At 40.8% G+C, this 22,516-nt stretch overlaps 2 protein-coding genes across 6 annotated transcripts in view; both read left to right on the top strand.

Annotated features, from left to right (window-relative positions):
- LOC138200905 (FERM, ARHGEF and pleckstrin domain-containing protein 1) overlaps nucleotides 1-6,251 on the top strand; it is a 52,205-nt gene extending 45,954 nt beyond the window's left edge. The window contains exons 23-27 of one of the 3 annotated variants that reach the window (XM_069153894.1): nucleotides 531-643; nucleotides 1,999-2,135; nucleotides 3,182-3,289; nucleotides 4,397-4,548; nucleotides 4,656-6,251. In XM_069153894.1, the coding sequence (XP_069009995.1) occupies nucleotides 531-643; nucleotides 1,999-2,135; nucleotides 3,182-3,289; nucleotides 4,397-4,548; nucleotides 4,656-4,737 (592 nt within the window). In that variant the 3' untranslated portion in view covers nucleotides 4,738-6,251. Of the gene's footprint in view, nucleotides 1-530; nucleotides 644-871; nucleotides 1,036-1,998; nucleotides 2,136-3,181; nucleotides 3,290-4,396; nucleotides 4,549-4,655 lie in introns of those variants that run through there. The other 2 variants (XM_069153893.1, XM_069153895.1) reach the window with 2 other exon arrangements.
- Nucleotides 6,252-6,947: 696 nt separating this feature from the next.
- The window catches only part of LOC138200899 (dedicator of cytokinesis protein 9), a 71,818-nt gene continuing 56,249 nt past the window's right edge, over nucleotides 6,948-22,516 (top strand). For all 3 annotated transcript variants that reach the window (XM_069153881.1, XM_069153883.1, XM_069153880.1), the window contains exon 1: nucleotides 6,948-7,293. In XM_069153881.1, the coding sequence (XP_069009982.1) occupies nucleotides 7,177-7,293 (117 nt within the window). In that variant the 5' untranslated portion in view covers nucleotides 6,948-7,176. The remainder of the gene's footprint in view (nucleotides 7,294-22,516) is intronic.

Raw genomic sequence — 22,516 nt, 5'->3', positions numbered from 1 at the left:
ACTTCTTTATGGGCTCTCTGCCCTGGGCTTTGCCTACAAGGCCACTCTGAGTCCACTGCCTCAGGTTGCAGCGAGCGAGGAGGACGGCAGGTTACTACCCAAGACTGAAAAAGTACTGCGAACTCCTCTGCACATTTCAGGGGCTTATTTTGAGTTACAGCCAATAAAAAGATGCTGCCAGTAAAAAACAGTGCTTAGAGGATATAGAAAATACAATATTTATCAATCATTTATTCATTAATCTGATTTTAATTGTTAACCATAGATATATCTACCTTCTTTCTTTGTGTGTTTGTTGAAGGGGTGGAGTACAGCCTGCTACTTGTCTCGCCCTCAAACCAACATTCAGGTTCCATCAATGAGCAGATGGTGGCTTAGTGTTGTTTAGAGGAAAATTTGGCAGGACACCTGGACCGGATCAGTCTCATGATATTTTTGTTAAGGGACCATTTCAGACCTCCAGACCACCCCGCTGTGACTCGTGCCTGGTTCCCTCATCACTTTATCCATTTGTGTGCTGTTCCCTCTAGTTCTCTTACAGAGATGGCAAAGTGGATGGAGGACATAAAGATGGCGATAGAAATGGCAAAAACCAGCAATGGGCCTTCATCCGACCTGCTGACCAGTAACCTGACAGACAACAGTAAGTAACTGCATAACTGTGCTGCTGAATATGAAAAGCTTACTTGAAAAAGAAAACAGTGGATGAACAGTAACTGTCAAAAAAAAAAAAAAATGCATACGAGTAAGAACCTCAGCGACTGAAATCCCGTTGATGTGTGAGTGATCTGACACTGTCTGTGTTTTAGCGCCTTTCTCCCCTCGTCACCCTCTTCGTTGTCTAGCAGTAACAACCTCCTGACTTTCCCAGAATGCCCGGAGGACTCCTCGGTGGAGGCGGAGTCCGAGGACGACATGACAGCTTCGCACACCTCGCTGGAGAGGCCCGCCCCTCACCGTGGTAACACCATGGTGCACGTGTGCTGGCACAGGAACACCAGTGTGTCCATGGTGGATTTTAGCATAGCGATGGAGGTATCAGCCAAACCTCAGACCTGCCCCCCCCACTCCCGCCCCACTGTTTTCTTTCTCTGTTTTTGAGTGTGTGCTGTATCTGAATTGACTTTGATGATCTCTCAGTGGGAACAGTATCCTCCTGTGCTGCACTGCACCTTAACTATTGCTCACTATGATTAAATACTAGATACTTGATTAAATCGTTACGTAATCAGACACACTTTTGAAAATAATAACATAATGAATTTAATGGATTTCTTAGGCTCACTCTTTTAAGTATTTATTTTCACTCGATAAAAATGTACAATACTTATATTATGAAACCAGTATTGTGCTGCTACTAAAGTGAATAAAAGCTTTACAGGTTAACTTTGCTTCTTTGAAAAAAATCGAAACAGTTTTTTTCATGTTCAAAACTGAATTGGATTGGATTGGTAATCTTGCATCCGTCTTTATTGTTCGAGCTATTCGTTCACCTCAAGTCACTGTATGTTAAACCTGCTTATTCACTCTGTTAACAACCTCAGTGAGGATACTGTTCCCATCTGCCCCTCCTTTGGCTGGCAGTAGCCAGCCTGATGTCCTGAATCTGACCTCAAAACTGTGGCTTTCCTTCGTGCTTCTGTCCTCTTTTCCTCCCTTCCCGGCACCTCAAACCTGTGGTCTGTAAATAGAGAGAGAGCAGTACGTAGATGTGCTAAAGGTCCGAGTCTCGTATTTACAGAAGGGGTCGTGTTCTGGGATGTAGACCCTCCTCCAACCCAGCGGTGTTCTAATCTAGTTCTGCTCTTCCTCTGTCGTTGTAACGATGTCCTCTTCACAGCTTTGCCTGGACACACCGTCGGCCTCGTTGTTAACCCTGCATGCCTGTGTTTCACCTACTCAGTCTCTGTGTTTCTGTCCCTCCTTCCCTCCCTGTCTGTTTTTTTCTCTCTCTCTCTGTCTCTCTTCCCCATACATCTGTGCATTCCTCCATGGTAGAGGAGCCTAGTCCAATCAGTGAGAATAAGGCCCCCCCGGTGGGGCCCCCGAGTGGCCAGGGACCAGTGCCTCTGTCTGTTATCTGCTGGTACCGTGTTCAGAGCCTCTCCTTTAGTGAATCCTGCAGGAGTCTAGAGGTAAAGGAGCCAGGCAGACAGCAGAGGCCCTGTGTTTGTGTTTACTCAAACTGAAGAGCCAAAATGACATTTATGATCGAAGCACTGTGATAATAAAATACACATAACGCAGAAGAGTAGGGCCAAACACTGGTGCAAGTTGATGTCAGTTCAGTTCCTGTCTTATAATTAATTATTTTAAACCAGTGATTCTCAACAGATTATGAAGTAGCTCATCGAAAACATAGCAACCATTAAAAATATAGTCACCTAAATACAAAATTTATGGTATATTTATCTATGTATTGTATTTATTATTTTCACACTAACGTAACAGTCAGCAGCATCTGAACACTACATTTATGTAAACTATAGTTACTAAGCAAGCAGAGACCTCAAAATAATTTGCTAAGATAGATAAATTGTGGAAATATCCAGCTACTGCCACTCAAAGTGTCAAACGTACAGATGCAAACTTAAAAGTCAGGTGCCCGTAAAATCAAAGGTTGAATGTTTTATCCTTTCTTTAATCCTTCCTTCTGTTCTGACTGCCTTCTGTAATTTCAGTGATAATGAATCTGCAGCCTTCAGTCTTGATTGACTTATAAATTAAAGTTAAATTGATATATCTCTTCTTTGTGCAACAATCTCTCCACCACAACTCAATGAGTAGAGATTTTTCTCTAAAAAGATGTATTTTGGAAGATTTCCACTTGATTGACTTCTTTAGATTGACGAAGTCTCACATTAGTTTCAGCTAGACTGAGTAATATTTCTTAGCACAGAAGATGGATAAAACATCCTTTGAAAAGGTTTAATTAATTATAGTTAACACACTTGAAACATGATCAAGAGGTGCAGATCTTACAACTGTACTTGTGTAGGGTAGAGAATAAAACATCCTTAGAGAGGTACAGTGCTTCACAACAGTAGTTTTAGTGCATGTTTGAATGTAAAAAAAATATATTTTGAAGTTAAATTTCCTCAGTATTGTATTAGAGATCTCAGTGTGACGTGCATGACTTGACATAGTTTCAGAATCAAACTTGTTCTTTTTGTCTTTGTAGAATCAGCTATCAGGAAACTTACTGAGGAAATTCAAGAACAGCAACGGCTGGCAGAAGCTCTGGGTGGTCTTCACTAACTTCAGCCTGTTTTTCTACAAGTCTCACCAGGTGACGAACAAACACTCTCAAGTCCTGCTGTTTGTCCAGCAAACAAACCGCCCTGCTAACAAAGTGTTCTCCCTCCTCTGGGCTGAAAAGCATCACATCTCAGTGTAGAATATCAAATCTGTGTGCCATATTAGAGGTGAAAACATGTTCCCATACAGTATTTCTTCTCATATTTTATCCTGGAAAAGATTTGGTAGCTGTCTTTGGACTTCAGATATTCTGAGATTCAAATTTCCATGAATACATTTTAAGTAGCATAGTCAAGACTTATCAAGAACGATAAATCCTGCTGTAAATTAAAGCCTCTTAAAGCCAGCACAAATCATGTAGGAGGCCAAGAAAATGATGGAACAGTTGTGAAGAACTAAAGATTTGTAGAACACTTTGTAAGTTGTTATAAAATATGCACATTATGCACTTCCAGTACATGTTGAAGAGAGCAGCTGAGACTTACAGCTTTTACTGAAAGAAGCTGTGAAAATGGTGCAAATATTATTGAACAAAAAAATGCAACCGCAGTCATTACAAGTTGTACAAAGATATTTTTTTTACCAAAGATATTGTAAAGATTTATTGTTTCAGAAACAACTGAAGTCACTATAAAGATTTGCAGTCAAATTAGCGACATTGTGGATCATTTCTCAGTGATTTTAACATAAGCAGCCTTTTTTATAAACACTTATATGCTTCTCAGTTTAATCCAGATATAATAGAAAACATGATTATGAATTTTAGTTTTTAAACTTCCCCTCTCTCAGGCCACAGACGAACAAAAAGAGGATCTGTGCAGACCAATCAATTTTGGTCAGCTAAAAAAAAGCATTAAGTTGTTGCCAACTATTCCAGTCAGGCCCAGATGGACATAATACTGAGTTTTATTAAGGTTTGAAAGCTTGACCTCTAGCTACAAGAAATGATTCAGGACTCATTTGAAGCTGTTCTACTAACTATCCTTCATAAACGCCAAGATGTCCTCCTTTCCATAGGTCTGACATGATGGCATTAATATGGAGATTAACTGGGCTAGTGTCAATTATGTTCCTCATGTTGCTTGAATAGGTTGTGCTTTATCTCCAATTTGTTTTTGTGATTATTTATTTTCCTCAGGATGATTATCCTCTAGCCAGCCTCCCACTGCTGGGTTACTCGGTCACCGTTCCCGCCGAGTCTGAAAACATCCACAAGGACTACGTTTTCAAACTGCATTTCAAGTCCCACGTCTACTATTTCCGAGCGGAGAGTGAATACACGTTTGAGAGGTACACACGCTTGCCATCGTGTTTCACTTCTTTCTTTTTTTTTCTTTTTAAGGTTTGTTGCCTCTCAAATGTGCGAGGACTGATAAAAAGCCTTTCTCTGCCTGCAGGTGGATGGAGGTCATCCGCAGCGCTACGCTCCCCTCAAGTCGCGCTCGTGTCCTGAACAGCAAAGAGCCCCATCTTCATTGAGTTGGCTCACATTGTTTCCATACGGTCTCCCTCGGGTGGCATCTCCCCCCCTCCCCCCCGGACTCTTTGCTTTTCTTTTCTACGCATATCTGGGACATTTGTACATGTGTCCATGCACATTTGGTGCTTTTTAATGCTTTAATGGTGACATGTCCGCTGGTTTAGACTGCATCAGAGACTGCGTTTTTGGCATTTTTACTCTCAACTCTGAAACCTCTTTTTAAGGATGTCATTTTATACTGTTTTCTAATGGTCTGAACCACTTCCTATCTTTCTGGTTTTACATTTTGTCATTGTATGTTTTTACAGCAGGAACCTGTTGATATAGATGTTCAGCATTCTTTCTTAGGTGGTTAAACTATCACAGCATTGTCATAAACATTTTATCTACTTGTTCATCTTATTGAAAATGGCTGCTTTGAAAAAGTCCTGCAACTTCAGTGCCAAACTGGTTTATATCAATGTCCTGGACTTTTTAATGCTATTTTGTTACACTAAAGGAGATTAGGATTGTCCCCTGTATACCATATAAAACAGGTCACCCTTTAACGGTCAGTACTCTGTTCACACCTGGCCCAGCACATTGTGTTCTTGTTAAAAAGAAGGAGATGAAAATATAAAATTATTTTGTCGTATTATTGACATAACCCTAGGATTGATCACAGTGTGGCCAGGAGTAGCTACCATCACTGCTAATGCCATTTCAAGTAAAGTAAATATTATATTTGCTGATATTTGTCGTATGAATACTTTCAGAGAATTTAGCTTTTTTTTTTTTTTTTTTTTTTTTTTTTTTAATTATCTCTGAAGTTCCCGTTCAGCTGTAAGAGAAAATGTGAGATGTGTTCATAATCACTGTATTATGAAAGCAAGTGTAATTGAAAGCTTTAAAGATTATGTGTGAAACTAAATAGAAACTTTCAGTTCCAAGCGCCGTCGCCCTCACTGAACTATAGGCTGCCTCCCGTATACGGATCATTTAATGGGTCTGAATGAATGGAAATATGCATTTGACAGGGTTTTGCAGTGAAGTATACGAGATGGAAAATATCAGTTCTGCTCCGAATTGTTTTTTTCCAGTCAACAGAGAGCTCTTTGGAAATGAAAGCAATAAAAAAAAAAAAAACTGACTCAAATTTAGATTTTTGTGCCTCGTGTTTTTGTTGAAGCTGGAGAAGCAGGATTATCAGAACATGTCAGGCAGTGTGTTTTTGGCTGTGACCTACAGATGGCATCGTTGATCAAGAAAGTTGGTTGAGTCAGGCTGTAACCACATCATCTTTTCTGTTTAGTACCAATAAAGAAAGCAATGTTTAAATGCTTTCTTGTCAGTGAGCGTCATCCTGCCAAAATATTGATTCAGATTTTTTTTTTTTAAGTATTATTAAAAATCTGCATTTGACTCTTTGTGACAACTGAAGGCTGATACCTATCCAGCCGCATGCAGATGTTTCTATTGAAGGATTTATATCAGTTTACAGATAATATCTAACCTTATTATATTAATAAAACTGAGTAGGCAGCACTTGTTATTTCTCAGCCTTGTTTTTGAGACTTTGTCCCCTCCCAGATGACTGAGAAAAAGAAAGAGCGTAATATGAAATGGATGTGTGGTAATCAATGTAAAATTATTTAAACTACATGTAAAGTACAAGGCCCCCTCACTAGCTGTATTAGTGAGAAGGGATTTGTGCTCTTCTTTTCGCACAAAGTTTATATTTTTCTCACCACAGAACTCGTTTGAAATTGAAAGAAATCCTATTGCTAAAATTGAGATTTTTTTTTATTTTTTTTTCCTTTGATATTAAAAAGTTATGCCCTGTAGCATCACAGTCAGTTTTGGTTTAAATTTATCATAAATCCCCAAAATCCCTAAAAATCAGTTTGATATTAACTTACTTTTTCTGTGGTAATTTTGTAAAAATGTACCCTTGTGCAAATTTAAAACAATATGTTGTGGTACTCGACAAAGCTATGTCTATACAGTTGGTATTTTTGTGGTAATAGGAAAACACCAGTCGTTCATACTGAAAGTGTTTCAGTCCAAAGTCCGGGCGCAGCAGCTCACACAGCCAGGAGTGGGCCGGCCTTTAAACCGGTAAGGGGCGGAGTGCCCGGAGGGGAAAACCGATTATACACCTCCTGACTGGCGCTGCACGGCCAATGAAACACTACTGAGGAGGATACTTTATTGTCACAACAATACATCCGATCGGAGAAGGCAGAGCACCGGAACAATGCTGCACATGTTGGTTTTAGAGAGCGAAAACTGACTGGAGGGTGGGAGTGAATCAGCAGCCACAACATGACCCAAATTCAAACTCGTGCTGCGCACTAGCAGGGATCGGAGACGCGGGTAAATCCATGATGCATTTCCTCTAAATTTAGTCGAGATAACGTGTGGATTGGACGCTAATTGGTACAAAGTGGTGCGCAACGATGGCCACTCCGGCGCATCCGGAGACCAGGAGATTTACGCGGGGTCTGGGTAAACCTGGGACTGCTGCTGAACTCCGGCAAAGTGTCTCCGAGGTGGTGAGGACGTCCGTGCTGGTGGTAAGTACACACCTTAACTCCCCTCCTCCCACTCTCCCTCTGTACCAGCAGCATGGTCAGTGTTATCATGTCTTGCTTTTGTGGTGCTTGAAACCAACTGTCTATTTTTTTTACGCACAGTTTCATCAAAATACAACTGACTTTAGATCAGCTGGGTTAAAGCAGCAAGTGGGCTTTCAGGCTGAAATACTTCAGGTCTTATTATGAGTGAGTGACTCTGACCTGACAATGAGTCTGAGAGGTGGAGAGTTAATTTGGAGTGAATGCAGGAAGATGTCTATGACAGAGAGAGAGTGGGAGTGGATGATTATGTAGAAATGCTGGTGTTGTACATTGGTTGGTTGTAAATAGAGTCATGCCACATGTGAATTTCCCTGTTGGGATGAATAAAGTATCTATCTATCGATCTATATATCTAACTAAAGCACAATAGAAAAAGTTTTTACAACTTTCTCGTTTGTCGTTACTACAGAAAATATTGTAATTCTACACTTTTATTCTCACCTCAGCTGACTTTATACCAGCTGGGTTGGAGCACGTGGGCTTTGAGGGTGAACTTCAGGGTCATATTATGGAGTGAGTAGCCTTGATCTAGAGTGAGAGGGGGAGAGCGTGACAATGAATGAATGAATGAATGAATGGTGTGTGTGACGAAGAGATTTTGCATATTAGCTTAACTTTTGCATATGACAGATTTATAAAAAAACTCTATTGCGAGTAGTTTGTACAAAATTTAAAGCACTCAAACATTGTTTGAATAGCACAACATCCTTGAAGACCACTTTGAGGCTCATTTGTTACCTTTATTATATCGTATGTGTCTTATTTCCTAGAGAGTCAGCAGAGAATCAGTGCCTGTTTTAAAGCTCTGTGCTGTGTTTCAATGAGGGCATCACTTTTCACGGGGATGCACTGACATGACATAATACCTCCTCACAAAGGAAAGCAATAGGCTTTAGTTTCATGCTCCTCAGACACATATAAAGTGTCCAGTGACAGTGACATAATGGTGAATTTGACCGTCCACTTTGGTCGACAACATCTGGGCGACGAGGACCTCGTCCGTATCAGTTTTCCTCAGAGCTCGAAAGGGAAAAAGGAGTCGACCCTTTTGTTGTGTCCGAGTGTGTTGGGGGTCTTTGGTGCTCCGTATGATTGTTCCAGCTTTCCTGGAAAAAGTTGCTAGGCAACCGAAACGGACACCATCCAGGCTTTCTGTCAGGGAAATGGAATCCTGAGTCAGGATCCCAGACATCCAACCACACCTTCATATTATTTATTCATTCTCACTCTGGTGCACTGCCAAAGACGCCTGAGGGAGGAGAGCAGAAATACATACAAGTATGTGTGTTATTGGGAAATCAACATGCTTTAGGAGGACTAAAGTAACTTTTGGAAACTCTGCCTGTCAATTTATTTTGCAGAGGTCTGAGCTGGCATCCAGGAGATAATTTATTGATGGGCAGATACTTTCAAATGGGAGGATGTTGGCAAGAAAAGATGTGTTAAGATAGACATTCAAGGCTGTGGTAGTTGGATTATCTATTCAGAGAATTAAATTGATGCCAAACAAACAACTTTAAACATTCTAATATGAATTAATTACGTTACAAAGCCCCTAGCCGCACCTCAGGCCTCATCCCTGGATATGTGATCTGTGGTAGTGAATGTATATAACTGAGTTCAAGTGTTTGCTCAAGTTTCTCAGTGGGACAAGAATGTGACTGCACACGAGACCGCTGTCCACCCAGCTTGTAATTAATTCCTCCATGAAACATGTAAATACCACAGCAGGAATAGAGGGATCTGTTCCAGGGACATAAAGGAGAGATTGTGGCCGTCATCACCCGTTCTCGTTCAGACCACGACGGTGTTTCTGCTTAAAACATAAATGTTGTTCAATGCCTGCAGACACATTACTTAATTTAGGTTATAACGTACATTATCATGCTTACTTATCCAGTGGCCACGTAGTGATTTACCACCCATGTTTTGGAGTCAAGTGCGCCATGCTGCTCCCTTCTCCAAACAATTTGTTCATTTTCGTGAAGGCACACTCTGGTTGGAGCCTCTTTGTTTATTGTTGGAGTGCAGAGCACAGAGACTTGTAATAGGCCATCGCTCTCAGCTGAGCCATCGCTCTGTTCCTTCACACTTGAGGCATGCTGAGAACACTATAAGCTCCGTGATGGTTGTCATCAGCTTTGAATTTGTTTTGCTGGTGATGCACTTTGATGCAGCACACAACACCGCCTCTCCACCTTCGCTTCAGAGGACGAATTGTTGAGTGTAAATCATTTTTGTGTGAGTTTCTTAAATACCTTTGCTGTTAGTGTTGTTAATGTCCTGGCTGATGGGTGTACAGTATAACAAATCGATGGCAATGTTAATGTGTATAAAGCAGCTGGGGGGTCAGTTGTGTAATTGTAATCAATAGTCCAAACTGCCTACCACCTAACGATAATACTGTGTTAACGCCGTGTGCCTGACCCGAGGGAGCTGTACACCAGATGGGTGTCATTATGTGGGAGTGATGCCATTAGCTGCCGATGACCGGTACACAACTCGCTCCCTCTGCAACCAGAGGGGAAAGTGAGGCTCTCACTTATGCTCTGACAAATAACACTAACAACTTGGATAACTATTACCAGAGGACACATTTTTGTGTATTAACCCTCCCAAAAACAGTCATTCACACTGGTGGAAGAAGTATTGTTATCTGAATTAGAATACAACTATTTAAAAGTACAAGTAAAAGTCAATAATTTGGATAATTTAGATGCTTCTTAATCTGTTTAGCCGGTGGACAGCTTTTCTGTTCTGTACGGCTCATCTTCCTGTATCATTTGACAAGTTACATTTTACATTGTTTCCTCAAGTCAAACATTGCCAGTAATGAGTCCCTGCTGCGATGCTTACAAGATGCAGTGTTACATAAGAAGTACAACAACATAAAGCGTAGCCTCTCCTGCTTTGCATGAAAAACATACTCGTAATCGTCACTTTTGTCAGAACCTTTTAATCTGATCTGCCACAGCTGCACACCACTCTGCTTTTGTTTTCTCAAGAGCCTGTACATTTCCCGAAGATGTGGGAATCACAGAAATACTCCAGGTGGGTGTGTCAGGGATTTCTTTCAGTTCCAGTTTTGATCGTTTGCGGAGATAAAGTCATGTTCTCTCTTGCAGTGAAGCTGCGTTTGTCAGTGATGCCATTCACCAAATATGTGCTTCATTGAGTCACTGTGTAGAACTATGGATTAAACAAGTGAGTAATATTATAAAGCTTGCTTACCATTGCTCTAGTCTACCAAGTCAAAGAAAAGAAGGCCATAACTCTGCGGTGTGGTGTGTGTTTGGAGCAGGCTGTGGCTGTCATGTAGTCTGCAGGCCTGTCAGAAGATTACAGGGCTGTCAGTGTTGTGTGAGGTCTAAGCAGCTTGACCTCTCTGTCTAAACTCTGGTCTGTCGGCCTGTCACTGTCAGGTCTGCTGGTATCACGGTAAACGTGTGCACGAGCTGCCTCGGTTGCCATGATGGTAAATGTTACTCTGTGGGGGCTAGAGATGGGAGATGGGTCAATAATACATGAGACTACTTTGGTAACCAGTGCACCCATTAACATACTCTCTCTCACACTTCTTTGCTGTGGATGAGACAAACCCAAAACTCTGAGACCATTTGGTACCAAATTCCACAATGACTATCAAACTGTCCAACACCTGAGTGTAAATTCAGTAAACCAGGGATCCCTGCGCTGAGCAGAGCGACCCACACACACCAAACTAAAACTAAAGACAGCAATAAAGTTTGTCTTGAAGAAAGTTATAATGTTCAGTTTTTGATGAAAGAGAGGTTTTGATTCAACTGTATGGTAATTTTGGAGAGTGTAGTTTGTGGTGCTGATTAATTGTATTGTACTTTGGTTACAGGTGTTCCAGTTATTTTGTCCACACCTGTTAGAATATCTTAATAAGCATAGGCTAAATAACAGTCTGTCTCTTTCTGGCTTTAACTCAGTTTTGGCCACAGTTAATAAGTAGTTTATGTGATTTAAGCTTGTGGGGCAGGACAGCAATATGCTACAGTGTCTTGTTACAAATATTTTTTAAATTACCAATTATTCATCAGAGAAAAAATTATGAGGTGATAAACCAACTACTGAAGTGACAGAGAACCATTTTAATCATTGTGTTGTCGGACAAATGTCGTGGAAAAGCTGCTTGGTTCTTGAATCTTAAAGAAAACACAAATACCTCCTGTCGTCGCAAAGGAAACATATTTATGTTTCAGCGTAGGAGACGTTACTTCCTCATTATAGTCTCAAAGAATATGCATGCAGGTAGAGCTTTTTATATTGAACAGCAACTTAAGGACTTTAGCTGTGTTCCAAAGCACATAACTTTTCTTTGTACTTTTAGTGCGTATTGCAGCCACCCTTACAAAGTATGTACTGTCACATGTAGTATGGACACAATTTGGACATACATTTGAACTAAAAGGAAAAAGGATGCGACTTTTAATGCCTCCTCTTCCTCTCCTTCTTTCGCTCCTTCTTCTTTTGTGAGTTGCAACAGGGCGGGGCACTAGCGCCACAAATTCTCTTGGCGGCTCAGTTGATGTGATGCATCTTCCGCTGCGCAAAGGATTGTGGATCAGAACTGCCAGCTGGCCAGCATACTGCAAAATAGTATTATCTTTGGCATACGATATTTCACATACTATGTATTGGGACAGACTAAATCTTTTTCTGGCATACTAAATAATATGGTAGTGAGGGTATGGAAATGCACAGTTTGTTTCTGTTGGTCAGATAGCCACAGCACATTGTTGCTCAAACCATCTATAGATGATAATGAAACAGAAATCACAGTAAGAAACTCAATTCTGTAACAGACATACGTTGTTTACATTTTCCATTCTCGGCCTTTAACCTTTTACCCAAGTTCAAGTATCACGCTGAGCGGGGTCGAGCTTTAAAATACACACTGAAGGAGACCGTCTGACTCCAAGCACAGCAACCCATCACGTAAGACAGAAAACAAATGCTTATTAATTAGTAGTTAACATGAGAATAATGATGACCATAAATTTATTACAAAGTAAAATTTTTCACAAAGCAAGCAATTCCAAATTGCCACTTTAATAGAGCTGCAACAACTACTCGATAAATCAACAAAGATTGAATTAGTAGCTATTTTGATCATCAGATGTTGTGTTTATTTGTGGTTGTTGAACGTGAGGCGGTGCTTCGTCTTACTGTAGTGAAATCGTATTTGTTTTTGACGATTTTTTGTTGAATATGAAAATGTTTGGCAGATAAACTTATTGCGAGTAAACCTCATTGCAAGCCTCCAAACCATTTGTCATGTTCTGCTGTTTGTGCACATTTGTTTTTCATTTTATTTGTTGTGTTATTTTGATGTTGAGTACCTTGACTACAGCCTTCTCTACTCAGCCTCTGAAGGGATGAAAATGAAAGGGAAAGCAACCAATGTGCATGACTTTTCCAGCTCACTGCTCTGACACAGTTTAATAGTCATGCTTTGTTGTCTTTAAACATTGTCAAGTTAATGGTATGAAGGTGTCAATTCAACTGGCTGTACAGTAACCAGAGTTAAAACAAACATTCACCAAACCCAAATATAAACAGTGATACACGGTTTGTGGAATGAAAGCTTCAAGGAAAGTGAGAAATAAAACACACCCATCAAACTCACTATAAAATGTGTCTGCTTGGGTTTGGGAATGCCTCTTAGCAGTTGCGGTTTATAATCCAAACCAGATTTACCACTCAGGTTTTTTTTTTTGCATTTAAGAGTGAGAAGCTTGAGAATTCCTCAACTTGAGCACATTCATTTTGGGATATTATAAAGCACTCAGTCAAAAATTGAAAGGATTTCCTCCACGCAGCCCGGAGCGACCCCGGTTAGTCCACATAAATACTGTTGCACCAAAGCCAACTCCGGTGATCCTGAGGCCAGACAGACAGACAGATTTGGTTCCAGTGCAAATGAACACTGATTAAATATCGTCGACATGATCCACATGTCAAAAATAAGTGTTAAATATAATCGTTGAGCCAGAAATGAATCCCAACCTATGAATTGTGGTCAGATCATGAGACTATTTAACAAGTTCTTGGCTCAATTCAGGAAATAAGGAAACGTTGAACTGCTCTCGATTATCAGTGTATTATGTAGTTTGTAATCTATAGATTTTTGCTTCCGTGCCTGCACACGTGTCCATGTCCCACATATCGAAGCAGCATCGATAAATAGAGTGGTACATTTCATTTTTGTCACAAAACAGATTAACAATCATTGTCACGTGAACTAAAATCCTTCCATCCTGCCTGAACAGGAAGTGCCCATGACTTCCTGTCCTTCATCTTCTCACGGGAGAGCAGAGGCCTTTCTTTTCCTCGATAGCCCGTGTTTCCTGTGTGCGTATTTGGGCTGAGCAGAAGCGTTGGGCAGGGCTCGGCGTTAAACCGCCCACTCCGTCTGAGTGTTCGGCCTGATAGAGCGGAGCTGTTTTGGAACACAGAAGAGATTAACATAACAGAGAGGGTCAGCTGCAGAGCCTGGCCAGCGGGTGGTTTCCTGTTAGCAAGTGCATGGACACACTCTGGGACTTGTTTTACTCTCACCTCCTCAGAACATATACATTTCCCCGTATCCAGGACCACTTTACTTGAGTCTTTATAGCCTCCTCCAGTATTCATAATGCAATGAAGAAGATATGTATACTCTTCAGTTTCTTTTCAACAAGGCTTGTTGCTGAGGGGAGGTTTGTTTTGATGAAGGCCCTCCGTGACTCTTTTTTCCATCCTAATGGAGATGAATGTGTACGAATAGAGCCGCTGGGCGGTTAGCCTATAACATTCATCTAAATGCTTCGTTTATACATGTACAGCACATCTGAATCACGCTTCCTCTCACATCTCACTGCTGAGACAAACATCCGGCCGTGGAGCCACGATTGCTGCACAATACCATCAATGGCTTGGCAATCAAGTAGAGTATTGCGTTGCTTCCATCCTCCAGGCCATTAAGGCTGCTATTTTTGAGTCAGCAGAGGACACACCTTAGTGCAGCTGCTGAAGTCTTACTGAGTCACAAACGCACTGGCCTTAGTTTTCCTCTGTGAATGACACGTGGTTAATCCAGTTTGACTTCCTGCATACTGATAAGAACTCTGGTGTCATCGTCTCTGATGTGATAGATATTTGAAAGAATAGAACAGAGATTTGTTTCCGTGTCATACAAGCATACAAAGACTGTTTTGTGTCTTATGCAGTTTGTAAAATTACCTGAAAACAAGTCAGCGCTGCGATGTGCTCCAGTTGAAGCGGTACCAGTCGGTCAGTATGCTACTTTGGTCAAGACTGAAATTTCTCAGTTCGATGGGTTTCAATCAACTGCATAATCGAAACTGTCCTTCTGTTGTCTGCATACAAATGAGTTCTTTTAAAATAGCCATTGATTTCTAGACACAGTTCCTTGCAATGGCACATGCTCTGCGATGTTGTTTATCCAGAGCCTTGCGATGGAGTGCAGGGACGTCCTTATTAATCTCAAGCTGTCTCAGTCATATGAATGGCGTCATTACAAACAGCTCTTTACATGGCCCGGCCCACACAAGAGTTAGTGAATGAGGGGACTATATCAAGCGTAGGTGGATACTGCCATGCTGACCATCACTGATTCATTAGTTTTGAGAGAGGCCAGCCAGGACTATTTGCCAAGAGGTGAAACTAGTCAAGTTTAAAGCCCCAAGGAAAAAGCTATTGCTCTGCACACGTGCACAGGCCTACAGATTAAGATCATCGGATTAAACCCTGAAAAGCACTCCCTGACTGGAGACTGAGGAACACATCCATGTTGGCTGATGGAGAAATTTCTAGAAAGAGCAGACTAATGACTAGCACATTTCCTTTTAAGACCCTGCACGTTTTTTTTTGTTAGGTGTATTTAGTCTCTTCTCTCCTTGATTTTTCTATAAAAGTCATGTTTCCCTCCCATCCGTCTCAGCAACTGACCATTAACGTGTAATTGTGGGAACGAGGCTGTTACCGTGACAGAAGAGATTGGAGGGTACGCTGCAGGCGAACACTTCTAATCTTGTTATTATGTTTTCCACCCAATGGATGCCATCCTCTCAATATTTGAATCACTGCCAGCTGAGATTAAAGTAGAGTGTCGATTCTTCCCATGTGTGGAGTGACTTGATTTTTGGATTTACGCTCCACTTCATTATGTTGAACCTTGATGAAGGAAAGGTCTTTTAAACGTTTACTATTTTGGGTTAGCTGGGGATGAGACAATATCAGTCCGTTGGTCTGTTGGATGAAATTAAAAGAAGTTTTGTATAGGGATGAACCCTCTTTTGGCTCAGTGTTTGGTCTCCACCAATCCCTGAGGAATCTCGGGCTCTCAACTATGTTCATCAGCTAGTTGGTAACTTGTCTGTCTGCTGTTTGGTGCTGAGCAGGCAGTTCACAGGTGTTTTTTAGAGGGGTTTTTTGTGGCTGAAAACAATTCAATGCGAGCGGTGAGAGGGAAATAAAACTTTAAAGTTGCAGGCCAGATGGCTAAACAATAAGCTGAAGGTTGCTGTGAAGTTATGACTTTGTTTTCACATTGTCATTTGATACATTGTTATTATACAAACCCAGTCATCCAAAGAGTGAACTGTAGAACATAATTACATATAATTATAAGAAAACATTTGCGTATTGCTTTCATTTTGCACCTGTTTGTTTTATATCCCTCACTCTTCTGTGTGTATCTGACATGCTTTAAAGTCAAGTCGAACGGTCCACTGTGAGTAGGTGAACTGCCTCGCTCCCTCTGGCCCCTCTGGCCCCTCTGACATTGACTCACCTTGGTCACTGACCTCCTGTTCCCACCCGCTACGTGAATCACAGCAGGATCAGCTGCTGTCAGATGTGGTGTTTCACCAAGGGATGGATTAGCACACAATTACCCAATACAAAAGCCAGTTTCCTGTGTTTAGATTTAGAGCAATAACCCATTTGAATGGAAACTAGTGTTTAAAAAAACAACAACACATTTTCAATTCGAGTACGACTTGAGTCAGAGTAGAGACAAATTTAAAATGAGGTATATTTTCATATCTGCAGTGGAAATGATTGTAAAGTGTTTATTTGTTCTGTGTTGAGGATAGATGCTGCTGTGAAGTGTGTGTGTGGGGAACTACATAATATTCCTGCTCTGTGTCTGACTGCTATCAGACTACAGAGATGAAAGTGAGAGTTGATACTGATGCTGTTATCGTTCATCTGGGATTTCCCTGAAAGTTCTCTGCCACTTACTTTAATTCAACCAAGGTACCAAAGAAGAAGCCGGTAAAAGCATCATTATTTAGCTAAATAGATCAAACTCAAAGGCTACTCAATGTGACCCTTCCCACGGCATATGTTGACAGTTTCATTAAACTGAGTCTAAAATCTGTGCAGTTCTCAGCGTTCATTCTTGTGGCTTTGTGCACTGTGTGGATGGGACCTGCCTCAGCCAGAGGGGATAAACTATAATGACTTTTTACCAGGCCGGCTGCATAGCTGGCATTCCTCACTCTGACACACTGTAGGCCAGACAGTGGAGGAGGGGCACAACCTACAGAGGGGCGGGGCTGAGGGCTTTCAGGCCATGTCTGAGTCTCACCTTTTGATTTTTTATGAACACTTGAAAAGACAGATCCTGAAAACTTCAGAGGCCCTAGTAGTACCCAGCTATTAAAGAGGAAGTGCCTATACAACAGTGTGGAAATCCTCTGCTACAAGTTATGCATAAATTTATGTTAGCATTATAAATACAATTTATTCAAATTAGCAAAAGCTAAATTCAGAAATAGGGACTGTAATATCACAAATTACATTGTAAGATTGTTAATACTGATGTATCAGTGTTTCAGCATTTCGCTGGTGTTTGGGTTAAGGAGAAGCTTGTTTTGAATGTTTCATAAACAGTTTTCAGTGCAGAGGTTCCCACTATACGGTCAGCCCCTCTCCAGTAGTTCCCAGAGTACGTCCCAGTGGTCAAGAGGTGATTAATGAGGCTGAAAGGAAGAAAACAAAGAAAGCAAAGCTTTGCGCCAAATATATATATTATTCAAGCGATTATTATCATTCTCTGTAAACAACTGCATTTTTGGAGGCCTTATTATACTCCAAAACTCATGAAAGTTGGTACACTTTGGTAGTTGGTTGAAAGATTTCATATTTTAGTGGAGTCGCGAGTGGGCGTGGCCAAATGGCTCACTAGCGCCCCCTAAACAGATGCCCCGGAGGCTACATTTATCTACATGCACGAAATTCGGTGGACATGTGTACCTCCACGTACAAAGAAGTTCCATTGCACCATTACATCAACTCAACAGGAAGTCCGCCATTTTGAATTTAGTCGCCATTTTTGCAAGTCACACATGTTGTACTTTAACGAACTCCTCCTACAGATTTTGTCGGACTGACTTGACATTTAGTCTGTGCACTCTTAACATGTTTGGGATGAAAAGTTATCAAAATAATTAGTTTTCATTGATCGGTGTGCCCGTGGCAACCTCATGAGGACGCGGGTTCGAGCCCCGCTCAAGGTAATCCACACGGTTCACGGAGGGCGAGTCCCCCTGAGGGTAAACCACACGGTTGCGGGTTTGCCGGTTTCGGGTTTGCGTTGTAAATGCAGTCATACTAAAACCAAAGGTTAACAACAATACAAAATAAAACAAAAACTCAAATATAAATCAGTAACAAAAAATAAAGGGTGTCTAAAGCTTCTTGGATTTCTGTCCGAACTACCACAAACGTTATCCCCCAAAATCCCATTAATATATTTTAATGCTATAGCATGAATTTTTTTCCATAATTATGACAACATATAGTATGACACAGTGGTTAGAGCAGTTGCCTCACAGTGAGTTGTAACTGGGTTCGATCCCCATTTGACGCATGCATGTCATTTCAGAAAACGGTCATACTCCAAAAAATGATTAAAAAAAATTCATACTGTATGTTGTCCAAAATATATATATATATAAAAAAAAAAAAAAAAAAAAGTAATTCTATAGCATATCGTACAAAAAGTGACCCAAAAGTTATGTTTTGTATATAGTATATAGTATATAGTATAGCCAGGGCGATGCGGATAAGTTTGATGTTTCGCCGTGACACAGGAAGTTGATGTTTAAGGTCAAGCGATGCTCCAAACCTCACGAAACTTGTGTCAGGCACCAACTTTCATGAGTTTTTGAAGAAGTCAAATCTGCCAAAAAAAAAGGCAATTTAAAAGAAAAAAAGTAAACTGCAAGGGGAAATATGCGGACCCTTATGTGCTGCACGTCGGGGAGCCCGCACATCACTGCTTGCAGTTTTAATCTTCTCTCTTTTCTGGACCTGGATCTTTTTATTTGAATCAAAAGTTGTTTTTTTTACCAACGACACTCTGCAGGTCACGTGATGTTCGTTTAGTTTGAAAGGTGCAGAGCACGTGACTCTTTGAACCGTCCAGGCAGCCTGCGTCAGTTTCTCCTGATGTTTGTGTGTCTGTGCTCTCACGGCTAAACGCTTAGTGGAAATAAATTGATTATTTACTGGCTTCCTCGTCTATGTTAGCACAGTAATTTGCATATGTAACACAATTACTGTGCTTTCAGGAACACTCACATTACTTTTATTAAAAATAGAACTGAGAGTTTTATTCCTTCTAATTGTGAGGCTCAGTGCACTCTCCTCTCAAAGTTGCAGCTTTAAGTACACTGTTTGAATCAATCTAGCACGTATTCTGTCCAAAACTAAGCCCTTACAAAGCAAAGTTTTGGGCAAGCTGTCAGATGTAAAAGGAATTTTAATGAGTTGCTGTAGTTTCCCATTCAAAAATCATCCACATGAAACACTGAGCTCCTTATTTGTTTATTTTTAACTGACACAAGCTCATTGTGCACTGCCCACAACAAACAAATGAGTTCTGTTTTAAGTGAGGTTTTTGGGGCTTTTATTCCTAAAAAAAATACAAAAAAAAAAAAAATGCCTTCTGTTATATCAGCTGACATTCAGAAAACTGAGAGGGTGGAAAACACAATGACATGAAGACATAAATGAACGTCTTGCAGTAGGAAGTCATGTGACCCTGGTAATCTGTGTATGTTTTTTTTTTTTCTCCCAAAGCCTGTGATACAGTAGAGACAGAGCTCTCCTTCATGCTTTGCTTCTTGCTTGTTTGCTCCCCCTTTGTTTTTCTGGGACTTAGCATCAGGAGGCAGGGTTGTACTGACTGTGCACTTCGCTGCTGCAGCTGCAGCGTTCCTTGTCTGGATGGATAAATAAAGTTAGTTGTGTGGTGTTTATGGAGGATCAGCGGTGTGGCTGTGTGCCTGGAGGCCTGCTCCTAATCACACTTGTTTGTGATGGAGGGGGTACAAAATGATCCCGGGCTCCGGAGAGTGCGCTGCTGATATTTAGACTGTGCGACGTGCCTTAAAACAGCGTTATGTCAGCATGCAGGATCACCTCCCTGTTCCTCTCTGTGCACACTGCTGTGCAGATAAACTGCTCAGTGTTACTGACTTGACTTAATCTCACATTAGTCTCCACTCAATCTTGTAAGGCAAACAACACCAGCCCCCACTCACAAAGCAGTGTGTTGTATTCACCGTGTTTCTCAAAATAATAATAATAATAAAAAAAATATATAGATTTCAGCTTGGTGACGTATTCTGATTTAATTGCAGTTTGCTTCCATTATCCATTTTTCAATTTCTTGTCTGACATTTTCCCAAGTGAGTTCTTTAAGACCTGCAAAAATGTCAAATTCATTTTAGTTGCCATGGTAGCCACACCGGTCTTTGTGCTTTGCGGTCTAAGAGGGAGGTTAAATTTCACAAAATGCTAACGGAGAAATAATCAGCCGCAAATAATGGGATTTTTTTTTGTCAGGGCACCGCTTGGTTCAGGTGGTACCAACAAACTGTATACAACAGGAAAAAGGTGGAGTGCCATTAATTGTTTTAAAGTAAAGTTACACCAAGTCAGAGTTTTGAATTTTAAGGATTTCATGTCTCCTCTGTGATATCAGGGATTTCAATGAATTAATACGGATGAAATCATTTATTTTGTATAAATAATTATTTACACTAATATCAATATGTCTGGAGATAATCGGGAGACTGTTAGATCATAGATTAAATAAACAGATATGAGTTATGCGACATCACTTTGAATTCCATTATTGCCTTTTTAACTGATTTATTTATTTTATTTTTTTACATTGCCACATTGGTCCAGACTATATGGATATTATATCTGTATCTGTATATCGGTTATTTACTAGCTGTGTCACCATCTCGTGTGCCAGCTCCTTGCTGAAGCTGATAGTGGCCTCCCTGGGGAACTGTGTGTTACAGTATTACGGCTAAATCCACTGCCGCTTTAATGGTGCAGGTGCACGGACATGCGTTCATCTCCTCCTCCATCCCTGGTTTCCCTTGATTGTCAGCGGCACTCATTCAACCAGGCTTGAGAGGATTTCCACTGATTACAAACAAAGAGCCAACTGAGATTAGCCGATCATTCGAGGTTCCCAAACACCCCCATTATCCTCACCCCCGTCTCCTGGCACCAGGACGTCTTCACGTCTCTAGAAAAAACACACACTGGCTTGTGTTGACGTGACATATCTTAAAGATTATTTTGTCTTATTTTAATTTTCTTCCCTTCAAATGATCTAGAGTATATGCTCTACTACTGTAGCTCCTCTCACGCCCCGTCTTCACTGCCTCTGGTTCCACTCTCACATAAAATCCTGTCTCATGCTGTTTTGCATCTTAAAGGCTGTTAAGATGAATCTGTCCTCTCGCTGTGTTTACACCTTCCTACCAGAATGCACCGTGTGACCGTCCTACTATTCTTCTTTCCCGTTTCTCTCCCCTGACACTTTACACCGTTTACTCTCCGTGTATATATAGTATCATGTGGCACTATTTAAAGTGACGAAGCTGCTTTTTAATCTGCTCAGTCTAACTGGCTTTCTTTGTGGGATAGTTAGAGTAAATCTTGGTATGGACCATCTGTTGGACAGCAGGACTTTTTTCACCTCAGGTTGTGTGATGATATTATCCATTAGCTGGTCCAATGGGTTTTTATTAACATGCCATATTTAATGTGGAAACTACCTTTTAATAAATAGAGAGAAATTTATTATTAACAGAGTTGTTGAGCCAATTTCTCATTGTTTTCTAATCCAAACAAAGGTTGGACATATTTTGGTTTGTTTTAATTTTGTCATAAAGCTGCCGGCAGCCTGATGATGGTGGTTACAGCTCGTACCATTCGGGCTACAACTCTCTTTTACTGCATGTTATTCCCCTTCCTGAGCTGTCTGTCTTGTCCTGTGCAAATCAAATACAATGAGAAATTACAAAAGAGTATTACAGAAAATGAAATGTTAGTATGCTGCCTCTTTTTTATGATGTTTTCATCCAGACAGAAAAGGTTTTGAGGCTTCTGGAGAAGTCATCAGAAAAGTGGCAAAATACCTTTTTTTGAATATAAAAATATATATAAATATTTCTGAATATATATATATATATATATATACACCCCCCCCCCGGAAACATTGTTTTATTCTAACATGTTAATACAAGAGCAGCATATTTTTATGTTCACGTCTGTTGACTGAGGCAGCATGATGCACTTTCTAGATGATCCTTTAACCCTACATGGCAAAGTTTTAACTTTAACTGCCTGAACTATGCAAACACCGAGAGAAAAGACACTTGACATGTTGTAAATCAGCGGTTCAGTGAGCGATGTGAAAAGGATGCTGGACCAGAGTTCGTAGCGGTCTCTCCTTGCCGTTGCCTCATGCCAGGCCAGCGTGGGCTTGTCTCAGGATCCGTCTGCTCTCAGCTTCCACTCGGCATGTCAGAGCCTGAACGTGATGACGGCACTCCCTCGAACATCTCTTCACACCTCGGCACCCGCCGCTGACATGTCGACAGCAAATCTTAGTCACTACATACATGACAATAAGCAGAGACAGCATTAAGGAACTTTGTTTTGCTTGGTCAATAAAACACAATACTTTTTAGTTTGAAACAAAAACCAGTTTGAGATTTAGTCGTATGTTTGAGAGTTAAATTAGTTTTAGAGCTGTAGAAACACTGTTAACAGCTGGGTGCTCCTGGCTCCCTCTTCTTCTTAAGTC

Source organism: Embiotoca jacksoni, unplaced genomic scaffold, assembly GCF_022577435.1.
Source record: "Embiotoca jacksoni isolate LCO1_2020_lvr unplaced genomic scaffold, fEmbJac1.0.p SCAF_2, whole genome shotgun sequence".
Taxonomy (NCBI): Eukaryota; Metazoa; Chordata; class Actinopteri; family Embiotocidae; genus Embiotoca; species Embiotoca jacksoni.
This window is presented reverse-complemented; position numbering and strand designations above follow the sequence as displayed.